Source organism: Takifugu rubripes, chromosome 20, assembly GCF_901000725.2.
Source record: "Takifugu rubripes chromosome 20, fTakRub1.2, whole genome shotgun sequence".
Lineage (NCBI taxonomy): Eukaryota > Metazoa > Chordata > Actinopteri > Tetraodontiformes > Tetraodontidae > Takifugu > Takifugu rubripes.
Window position 1 is genome coordinate 17,443,779 of NC_042304.1, and position 10,000 is coordinate 17,453,778.

Genomic DNA, 10,000 nt, shown 5'->3' on the forward strand with positions numbered 1-10,000 from the left:
ACCTTGAGATGAAGACAAAGGAGAAAAGGACAAATGTGTAAGTGTCTGATAATCAGATGACTGGAATAACACAGCCAACGTCACTGGAGCAGAAACTGAAATATGAGCTTCACTCCTTCCTATAGAACAAATCTAGCTATTTAGAAATGTAAGATTTGCAGCAACAAAATTAATTTTAAAAAGTCCCGCATGAAGAGTTTTGACAAAATAACACATTGGTTAAATTATCCAGCATTAACTAGCAGACCAAACGTGCAGAATGGTGTTGTCCCATCTCCTGAGATGAAACCTAAAGAAACATTCTTGGCTCAGTATTTGTCCCAGGTGACGGTGTGACGAGGAAGCTTCCACGTCAGTCAGTCCCACAGACGGAGCGAAGGCTGGTACCTGCTGAGGGCTGGAACACCTTTGTGCAGGGACAGGAAGTTGTGTTTCAGATTGAGGTGTGTAAGATCCTGGCTGTAAAAGAGCTGAGGGGGCAACTCCTCCAAGCTGCAGTAGGACAGGTCGACGGAGTTCACCCTCTGGGACGCGATCTGACAGAGACACAGGTCAGGGGCAGAAGGCTGCACAGGAGCCCACATAGTTCCCGAGGAGGCAGAACCACCCGCAGGGTACCTTTGAGGCCGTCCGGTGCCAGCGGAGATGCTCCGTGTACGAGTCGTAGCTGACGTAGTAGGTTTGGCTTTGAGAGCTGGCGGAGCTGAAGGCCAGACAGTGGCTGTGCCTCCTCACCTCCTCCACCTGCAGCACAAAACTCAAGTCAGGATTCTCCCTCAATCTGCTGCAGCAGCATTTCCAGGTCTTAGTGCTGCCGTCCTGGTCTCTGCTGGGGAACCAAAGACACATACAGAGGTCCATTCATCATGAAAACGTGTTCCACAGCTCTTCTCAAATGACACTCGAGAAGTTCTGAGGAGCATTCAATGTGAGGAACAACGAAGCAGCAGAAGAAGAAAATACATGTTTAAAGCTGTGTTGTGGATGTTCCAGAACCAGAACCAGGTTCTGGAGGTGTTAGCATTCTGAGTGGCTGCGTGCAGGCAGACAAACGACACCGAGAAGCTTCTCACGTCCTGGTCCAGGCTCTGTTCCAGGTCCGTGTTATTCTGCATCTTTTCCATTAATCTGCTAAAAACATCTTTCTTTCCTCTCCAGCCACAAGAATCCACAGAATCCAGCAGTTACGCTGCTGCACGACAAGTTAAAAAGATCTGAGAGCAAAGTCAGAGTGAAACTGGGCGTCTGGTTCACTACTAGAAACCCTTCACAGATATTTCACCAGCTCTGACTAAAGCAGTTTCCTGCTGCGTCTGTTCATGGGACCAGTTTGTGTGGAGGAATGTTTCCAGACAGGTTAGCAGCAATGAGCTCGATCACATGATCATCAATGATCACGTGATCATCAATGACCATGGGGGGGCATCAGGACACGGGGGGATCTGCGGTGGGACAGTTCCAGGAGGGACTGGAGCAGAGAAAGCTGGGAAAAGTACCTTTCCTCCGATGAGTGGGAGGATGTGCATCTTTCCGGTGGTCGCGTGTTTGACAGAAGAAACAATGAGGCAGGTTCCACTCAGGGTTACCTGACGCCTCGACCAGCGGCTCACTGGCAGCGCCAGCTTCCCCTTCCGGACGTTAAACACCCCCGAAAGCTGCACACGCTCAGAGCCGCCCACCGTCCGAGGCTTTCCTGGATGGAGAGACAGGCAGACAGGCAGGGAGACAGGCGGGCAGGGAGACAGGCAGGGAGGCAGGGAGACAGGCAGGGAGACAGACAGGCAGGCAGGCAGACAGACAGACAGGGAGACAGACAGGCAGGGAGACACAGGCAGACAGGCAGGGAGACAGACAGGGAGACAGACAGGCAGGGAGACAGACAGGGAGACAGACAGGCAGGGAGACAGGCAGGCAGGCAGACACACACACACACACACACACACACACACACACACACACAAACACACACACACACACACACACAAACACACACACACACACACACACACACAGTTAGTGAATGTTTTCTTGACCAATCTTCAGTCTTCAGTATCCGTGTCGTCAGGTGACTGTAACACCTGGAGCGAGCAGCCACTCAGGTGTGACGGTGCCATCAGCCCCTCCAGCTCCAGCAGCCTGACTGCTGCCAGGTCGGGCGTGTAGAGAGCGAACCGGCACCCTGTGCCGACTGTCACCCCGTGCCGACTGTCACCCCGTGCCGACTGTCACCCATTGCCGACTGTCACCCCGTGCCGACTGTCACCCATTGCCGACTGTCACCCATTGCCGACTGTCACCCCGTGCCGACTGTCACCCCGTGCCGACTGTCACCCCGTGCCGACTGTCACCCATTGCTGACTGTCACCCCGTGCTGACTGTCACCCCGTGCCGACTGTCACCCAGCGACGACTGTCACCTAGCAACGACTGTCACCCAGCAACGACTGTCACCGATTGCTGACTGTCACCCAGACCCTGCAACATCCGCATGCTGCAGTCACTCAGACTTTGTAGGGTTGGATGCTTTTATGGACCCAACCAAGCCTGAATAAAACTGTCAGAACCTCAGCATCAACCCCTCAGGACATTATCTTTCCAGTCTTCTCAATGTGGAGGCACCACGGTCCTGACGAGATGCTGAAGCTCAAGCCCACTCTGGAGACTCAACAATGATGTGGAATGTGTAGCATAGAGATCCACCCTGTCCTGGGCTGAGGACTTCAGACACAGGCGGTTCACACCTTCCCTCCGTTACTGTCGATAGAGAACATCCTGCCTCTCCTCACGCAGCAATGGTTTCCTCTCACCGCCCAAACTTTCTTAGTGCCTGAAGAAGTGTCTGATGGTTTCAGGTGGGGGGGGGGGGTGTTCAGATGAGTCCTTAACCTTGGAGAGGTGGAGCAGTGACCTCTGGGTGCTGCAGTCCTGAAAGACTGAGCAGGTGAAATCTGAGGTCCACCACTCTGGCTTTTCTCCTGCTGTCTGCACATTGTGTGTGTGTGTGTGTGTCAGTGTCTGTGTGTGTGTCAGTGTCTGTGTGTGTCAGTGTGTCAGTGTCTGTGTGTCAGTGTCTGTGTGTGTCAGTGTCTGTGTGTCAGTGTCTGTGTGTGTCAGTGTCTGTGTGTCAGTGTCTGTGTGTGTCAGTGTCTGTGTGAGTGTGTGTGTGTGTGTCAGTGTCTGTGTGTCAGTGTCTGTGTGTGTCAGTGTCTGTGTGTCAGTGTCTGTGTGTGTCAGTGTCTGTGTGTGTCAGTGTGAGTGTGTGTGTCAGTGTGTGTTCAGATGCAGTGTATTTCTCCATGGTAACTCAGAGGGAGCAGCACTCGTGCACGTTGGTGCACTGATGTCACTCTGGACAATGACTTCTATTGTTACACACCCAGCACGGTGGAGCTCGCTTTAGGTGTGGAAACCTCCACGTGCACGTGCACTGACAGAACAGCTGGAGTCAGTAAACGTGCACGTGCACTAACTAACCCTGGCCCTGTCCAACAGGCTTAGAAGCCTCTCCAGCTGTGCTCATCCCAGATGTTGGTGGCTGTTTCCATCCTCTGGCTGCCCGTCAGCTAAAACAGGATCATTGTCCACCAACAACAACAACAACAGGCAGAAGACAAACAGGCCTCATAATGTTGTGCCCCCCCCCCACAGGCGCTGGGGGGTCCAATGGGGACAATAACAGCGACTGTCAACAATCCCAACAAGCACGCACAATGAGAGCGCTCCTAGGCAGATCGGAGCCCCGGGTCCCCCCCCCGGGTTGTTCCCGCCAAGTCCCCCCCCAGGTCCCCCCCCCGGGTCGTCCCCCCCCCAGGGTTGTTCCCGCCAGGTCCCCCCCCCGGGTCCCCCCCTCAGGTCGTCCCCCGTTCCCGCCAGGTCCCCCCCCCGGGTTGTCCTCCCCAGGTCGTCCCCCCCCAGGGTTGTTCCCGCCAGGTCCCCCCCCAGGTCGTTCCCGCCAGGTCGTCCCCCCCCGGGTCGTCCCCCCCCCCCGGTCAGCCTCACAGGTAACTGTCTGAGGTCAAATCTAGACGTTCTCACCGAAGTAGAAGCGAATCAGGCAGCCGATCTCAGGGTTCATCCCTTCCGCCTGGACCCTGGGGGGGTCCTGGTACCCCAGGTTAGTGAGGTACTGGTTCAGGATCTGCAGGGGCCTCTCGTCATCTCCAAGTCTCCGAACAGTCCCACCGTGCAACTGGATGAAGAGAGCCGGGGTGGGACACGTGCTGATGGGCTCAGTCCGACCTCGGCTGCCCCCTGTCTCCGGGTCGGGTGGGACAGATCCTGGGTTGGTTACGGGCCGGGTCTGGGAGCTACTGCGGCATTTAGAGGACGGTGTGTCCATTTTACCGGTGGACAAGGTATCACGGGGCCCAGGTTCCACATCGGTCAGCATGTCTACCTCTTGGCTGGGGTCTGCTGGACACTGACGGGCTGAGAGTGTTGGAGAAGAGCTTAGGTCCAGATCATCTGAGGAGCTCTCGAATGGGTCGGGTCCCTCTGTGGCACTGTCACAGTTGAGGCTGGGTGCAGAGGAGTCCGTGGCCAGCCCCAGGCCGTCGCTCGTGGAGTCCTGGAGCTCTGTGCTTCTGGACGCCCCGGGGCTGAAGTCCTCGCAGGTGCTGCTCTCCATGTCCGAACCCGAGCAGACCCAGTCTGCTACGCTCAAATCCACTCCGATGTCGTTCAGACACAGCTCAGATGAGGAATTGCTGGCAGTTTTATCACCCAGCAGATTGGGAAGGAGTTTGGCGTGGGGGGGGCCCTCGGCCTCCTCCGCTCGGGCTCTCCCGACACCGTCACTCAGACTGCCGCTGTCATCGTCCTGTCCGTCCTTCTGATCTGAAGCATCGCCAGTGGAGCCCAGCCAAGCAGAGGTTCTACCCTCCATCCTCAGTGCAGCTCCAGCTTTGCTGGCTTCCAGCCTCCCGGCCACCTCTTTGGCGGTGGTGTCCACGCTGCAGAGCACCGGCCGTGGGTAGGAGGGCGTGAGCCAGTCGTGGACGTGAATACAGCCCCGCCGGAGGTCTGATCTGACCCATGTCCTGTCCGAGGCCTGCAGCTGCTTGGACTGCTTCTGCCGAAGAAAAGTCCTCCTGTCCAGACTGAGGGTGCTGAGCGGCGAGGCTGAGGGAGCGGGGCCGGCTGCCTCTGCGGGGGAGAGTCCGGCGGAGCTGCCGGTCGGCGGAGCTCCGAGCGACAGGTTCCTCCGGTGCCTGTGGCGCCTCCTGCCCAGCAGAGGGTTGACAGAGGCGCTGCTGCCGCCCGGGCTCCCACCGTAGAGGCTCGCTGTCTTACCCGCGGGCACGGTGCCATTTTTGGCCGCGTTGCCGACTTGGTTCTGATAGATTCCGTTTCTGATCGCTATCTGAAGAAGGGAGGTGGCTGCGAGTCCCTTCCCGAAGAGCTTCGCCTCTGCGCTTCCACCGTCATCCTCCCCGATGGAGGCTCTCTTTCCAGCGGAGAGCGGCGTCAGGACACTCGGCTTCACCGCATTAATATCACCGCTTGAACCAGGTGCCCCCTGCGGAGGTGCCGATAAAGTTGAGAGCGCTACGGGCTCATTTTCCTTCGCACTTTCCATTCCGTTCGTTAATAACAGCGTCGTCCGTTGTTAGCGAGAACGCCCGCAGGTGAACGCTAGCCGAAGCTAGGCTGTTAGCTCGCGGCTGCAGCCTCCTTTAGAGCGCGGCTCCGCGTTAGCTTAGCATGCTAAGGTACTGCGTAGTTCGTCCGAACAGTTATTGCGCTACATCATCCCATTTCACGAGCGACCCGTTAGCTCGTCCGGAGGTGCTAACAGGCTGATCGTGGACGCGACCAAATGCTTTTTTTCTAGCTGGTCGTCATGGAAGCTTGTAGCAGGCGCGACCGCTGGCGAGCGGCGAGAGGACGGCCAACGGCACGGCGGTGGTGGGGGCGGGGTCTCATTGGATATGAAATATGACACCTTAGGGGCTCGCGCTCAAGCTCGGAATTTGGAAAGATATTTGCTTCAAAATATTTATTCCCGGACACGGAACCGGAGAAAGGTTTCTTTTGGAGTTTGGTTCAGGCTGCAGGACGCCGTAACCTCGCTGTAACTTCCGTCAAGGAAGTTGTGAGAATCTACACGGACATTCCGTCAAGGGTTAGGGTCCGTCAACCCTTTAGTCCCTTTAGAAGCACAAACTCCAACTTTAAGGAAAGCCTGAATGCAGCACAAGTTACTGTGCCACAATTACAAACTTACAATACAAACCAAGATTTCGCAATGGCGAACTTGAACAGTTTAAAATATTAACATATTTATCCACCGAAAGATCTTTTTGGTACGAGGCCCTTTATGTTTTATTTAGGGTGAGGGTCCCCTCCCCTTCACCTGGCTGGCCACCTGTTGCAGGTCCCCCCACATGAACCTTGGTCAGAATGTGAGTAGAAAGAGACCAAACCAGTAACAACATATAGATAAAGATAATTGAATTGGATAGATAATCAGGGAGTTGTGGCTCCATCTTGTGAAGTAAATTACTGGTAAAGCCTGAACCTAATGTATACTCATGAAATTAATTCAGACTTTTTAAATAAGGGTTGTCAGTTTACCATATGATGAATGAAACATAACACATTATTCACACATTGTATGTGACTTAAATGTATTTCTATACATCTATATAAATAATCTATGTCACATTTTCTCAATTTACTTGAAAAATACAATATTGTAAACTGATTCAGAGAACAGTGGCAATTATAGGATAAGATCGTTGTGGCAACCATTTCTATGAACAGGTTAATTGGCTTTAATAGGCTATCTTTTTTTTTTTTGCAGTGAGTTAAAATGTAAATTCCAGGTGAAAAGTGCTCTATATATTCTGCAGGTTATTACAGCAGCTTAGTGATAAAATTCCAAAGGTTTGGAGTGTTCTCTGATCTTCTGTCTCTGAAATGAAAAATCCAATAACAGCCCTGTGTTCACAGACCCAGAGATCAGACTAATCTAGTGACTAATCTAACCTCGGTTCAGTTGAGTGCTGCACATTTACGGTCCAACAGAGGGCAAAGTGCACGGTGGCAGTGGATCCTGCTCCCTCTCGCTGCTGCTCGCCTTCTTGCTCCCTCCCAAAGTTGAGTCTCCACCTTGTTTTCCACCAGACACACGTAGACTTTCACTCTCAAGCTTCGGAGTGCTGCTGCGAAGGTGTTTGTGTGCGGCACCAGCGAAAGGTAGGTCGGCCTCCCACTAACCCAGTCCCAGTGACCAGTTTAGTGTTCACTAACCCAGTCCCAGGGACCAGTTTAGTGTTCACTAACCCAGTCCCAGTGTGACCAGTTTAGTGTTCACTAACCCAGTCCCAGTGACCAGTTTAGTGTTCACTAACCCAGTCCCAGTGTGACCAGTTTAGTGTTCACTAACCCAGTCCCAGGGACCAGTTAAGTGTTCACTAACCCGGTCCCAGTGTGACCAGTTTAGTGTTCACTAACACCAGTCCCAGTGTGACCAGTTTAGTGTTCACTAACCCAGTCCCAGTGTGACCAGTTTAGTGTTCACTAACCCAGTCCCAGGGACCAGTTTAGTGTTCACTAACCCAGTCCCAGTGTGACCAGTTTAGTGTTCACTAACCCAGTCCCAGTGTGACCAGTTTAGTGTTCACTCTGAACCCTGAGGTGGCTCGTCTTTACTTGGCTGCTGTGCGGAGATTAGAATGGGTGGCAACTGCAGTGTTCCTACACATGCACTGTGTGTGTGTGTTTGTGTGTGTGTGCGTGTGTTTGTGTGTGTGTGCGTGTGTGTGTGTCTACACACGTGTGTGTGTGTGAGAGATACCTTCAGTACAAACTGTGTGACAAATGGCCAGTTGAGTTGTCGCTCTGATTCCTGGAAAATGTAAATAAAAAAAAAAGCAGAAGCGTGACAAAGCTGAAAGTGGTGAATTCAGATGTAGACCAATCGTCATGGGTTGCCATGGAAACCCAGTGCTCAGGAACACCCAACACTGACTGAACATCCATATATATGGAAGACTATAGATATATATTATCTAGATGTGTTCCTACCTGAGTCTGCTCACAGTTAAGCTTCTGTGTTTAACTCAAGTAACTCGGGTTAGTAAATGGAGTCAATCAGCAACACAGCTCAACATGTAAAAGTTGCATCGTTTTCTCAACTCTCAGGAGAGAAAAAACTTTTTTCTCTTCTCTTTTTAAAGTCTAAAGAAGTTGATCTTTTTCTAAAAATGCAGAAACTTTTTGTCTGGAAACAATTTGAGATGAGGCTCCGCCCAGCTGACTGAGCTTAATTAGATTAGATTAGTTTTGGGGGACAACTTGAAGCCAAGACCTTCTTACTCTGAGGTGACCTCTGTGGGTTCCAGCCCGGGGATCAAGGTCAGAAGGTGCTGGTCTTGTTTTTCATTTTCGATCTTGAACTGAAAATATCCTCAGAGAGAGAAGCACCGTTAGGGTTAGGGTTAGGGTTAGGCCCTAACCAGAACAGTAGGGTTAGGCCCTAACCAGAACAGTGAACAGTTGGGGTTAGGGTCTAACCCCAACTGTTCTGGTTAGGGCCTAACCCCAACTATTCACTGTTCAGGTTAGGGCCTACCCCAACTATTCACTGTTCTGGTTAGGCCCTAACCCGAACAGTTGGGGTTAGGGCCTAACCCCAACTATTCACTGTTCAGGTTTAGGGCGGCTCATCCTCACGAGGTCTCAGGATCCCGTGACGCCTCGTAACCCGTGGGTTTTGGTTCAGTTCCTCTTTCTCGCTCCTTGTGACCCCACCCTGGTTTCAGAGTCAGAGTCCTTTTGTTGTGGAACATCTGCTGACCTGCAGGGTTCTCTCTTCCTCCACCTCCTGCAGCCGCTCACATGGAGGAACCGCAGAGAACCGATCTGACCTACATCACTGAACGCATCATCACCGTGCTGTGTCCCGCCGAGTGCCCGGAGCCGCTGTACCAGCAGAACCTGCAGGAGATCCTGGTCATGCTGCAGTCCAAACACCAACACAATTGCATGGTGACGTACCGCAGCAAAATCACTGCATCTCACAAGCATCACAGCTCAGATCAAAGGTCCACTTGATTGAAGTGAAACGTGATTTTTGACAACCAAAAGACATTTTCCAAAAAAAGAGAGGAGGAATGAGGGGTCAAAGGTCACTTCATTCTTTCTCTTTCAATCTAATGTAGTCGAAAGGTAGGCAGCATGACAGTAGTCCCCTGGGAGTCATTCACAGGTTCCATCATTTTAATAAGATTTGTTCAATACTTTAATTACTCTCCTGAAAATGGTTGTTTACATGAATGATTAAATTCTCATCAGCTCATCAACGTGTCACAGAAGAACGAGGCCCTCAACAGGCTAAAGCACAAGGTAGGAGCTGAAACCTGCAGCAGCACGGTGGAGAACCCCGGTGGAGAACCCTGGTGGAGAACCCTGGTGGAGAACCCCGGTGGAGAACCACGGTGGAGAACCACGGTGGAGATCCCCGGTGGAGAACCACGGTGGAGAACCACGGTGGAGAACCCCGGTGGAGAACCACGGTGGAGAACCCCGGTGGAGATCCCCGGTGGAGAACCACGGTGGAGCGTAAAGGACACTTACGCCAGGTCTCCCCCCTCCTCCAGGTGCTGGACACCGGCTGGTTGGACCATTTGGCTCCAAATCTGGACCAGATCTTCAGCGTGTGCTCATCTATGGAGAAGTGGCTCCAGACACATCCTAGACGAGTGGTGGTGTTACACTGCAGGGTACACACACACGCGCGCACACGCACACACACACACACACACACACGCACACACACACACACACACACAGAGGGGTTTGTTGACACTGATCCTGTGATGGTTCTCCACAGGGGGGCAAAGGTCAGCTGGCAGTTCTGGTGGCCTCTTACATCGACTTCAGCAGCATGTTGAACAGGTAACTGCTGCAGCAACATGAGGGTGAAGCACTCCAGCAGGCCCAGAGCCAGCGGGCCCAGAGCCAGCGGGCCCAGAGCCAGCGGGACGGGGGGCAGC

At 53.0% G+C, this 10,000-nt stretch overlaps 2 protein-coding genes and 1 long non-coding RNA gene across 6 annotated transcripts in view; 1 reads left to right on the forward strand and 2 right to left on the reverse strand.

Annotated features, from left to right (window-relative positions):
• Positions 1 to 5,918, reverse strand: part of LOC101064810 (PH domain leucine-rich repeat-containing protein phosphatase 1-like) — a 12,587-nt gene extending 6,669 nt beyond the window's left edge. Inside the window, exons 1-5 of the mRNA XM_011617539.2 lie at positions 4,035 to 5,918; positions 1,497 to 1,693; positions 619 to 744; positions 388 to 536; positions 1 to 2 (exon numbers count right to left, since the gene is read on the reverse strand). The exon at positions 1 to 2 is cut by the window's left edge and continues 145 nt beyond it. Of these exons, the coding sequence (XP_011615841.2) occupies positions 1 to 2; positions 388 to 536; positions 619 to 744; positions 1,497 to 1,693; positions 4,035 to 5,577 (2,017 nt within the window). The 5' untranslated portion in view covers positions 5,578 to 5,918. The remainder of the gene's footprint in view (positions 3 to 387; positions 537 to 618; positions 745 to 1,496; positions 1,694 to 4,034) is intronic.
• A 163-nt stretch (positions 5,919 to 6,081) lies between these two features.
• The window catches only part of LOC105418313 (tensin-3-like), a 6,807-nt gene continuing 2,888 nt past the window's right edge, over positions 6,082 to 10,000 (forward strand). Inside the window, exons 1-6 of one of the 4 annotated variants that reach the window (XM_029828126.1) lie at positions 6,082 to 6,403; positions 7,128 to 7,199; positions 8,836 to 8,993; positions 9,300 to 9,350; positions 9,605 to 9,727; positions 9,838 to 9,902. In XM_029828126.1, the coding sequence (XP_029683986.1) occupies positions 8,844 to 8,993; positions 9,300 to 9,350; positions 9,605 to 9,727; positions 9,838 to 9,902 (389 nt within the window). In that variant the 5' untranslated portion in view covers positions 6,082 to 6,403; positions 7,128 to 7,199; positions 8,836 to 8,843. Of the gene's footprint in view, positions 6,404 to 6,879; positions 7,200 to 8,835; positions 8,994 to 9,299; positions 9,351 to 9,604; positions 9,728 to 9,837; positions 9,903 to 10,000 lie in introns of those variants that run through there. The other 3 variants (XM_029828128.1, XM_029828129.1, XM_029828125.1) reach the window with 3 other exon arrangements.
• On the reverse strand, positions 6,550 to 7,121 carry LOC115247206 (uncharacterized). Its single transcript, XR_003886268.1, has 2 exons — positions 6,990 to 7,121; positions 6,550 to 6,915 (listed from the first exon to the last, which is right to left on the reverse strand). It is a non-coding gene; the product is annotated as an uncharacterized lncRNA (long non-coding RNA).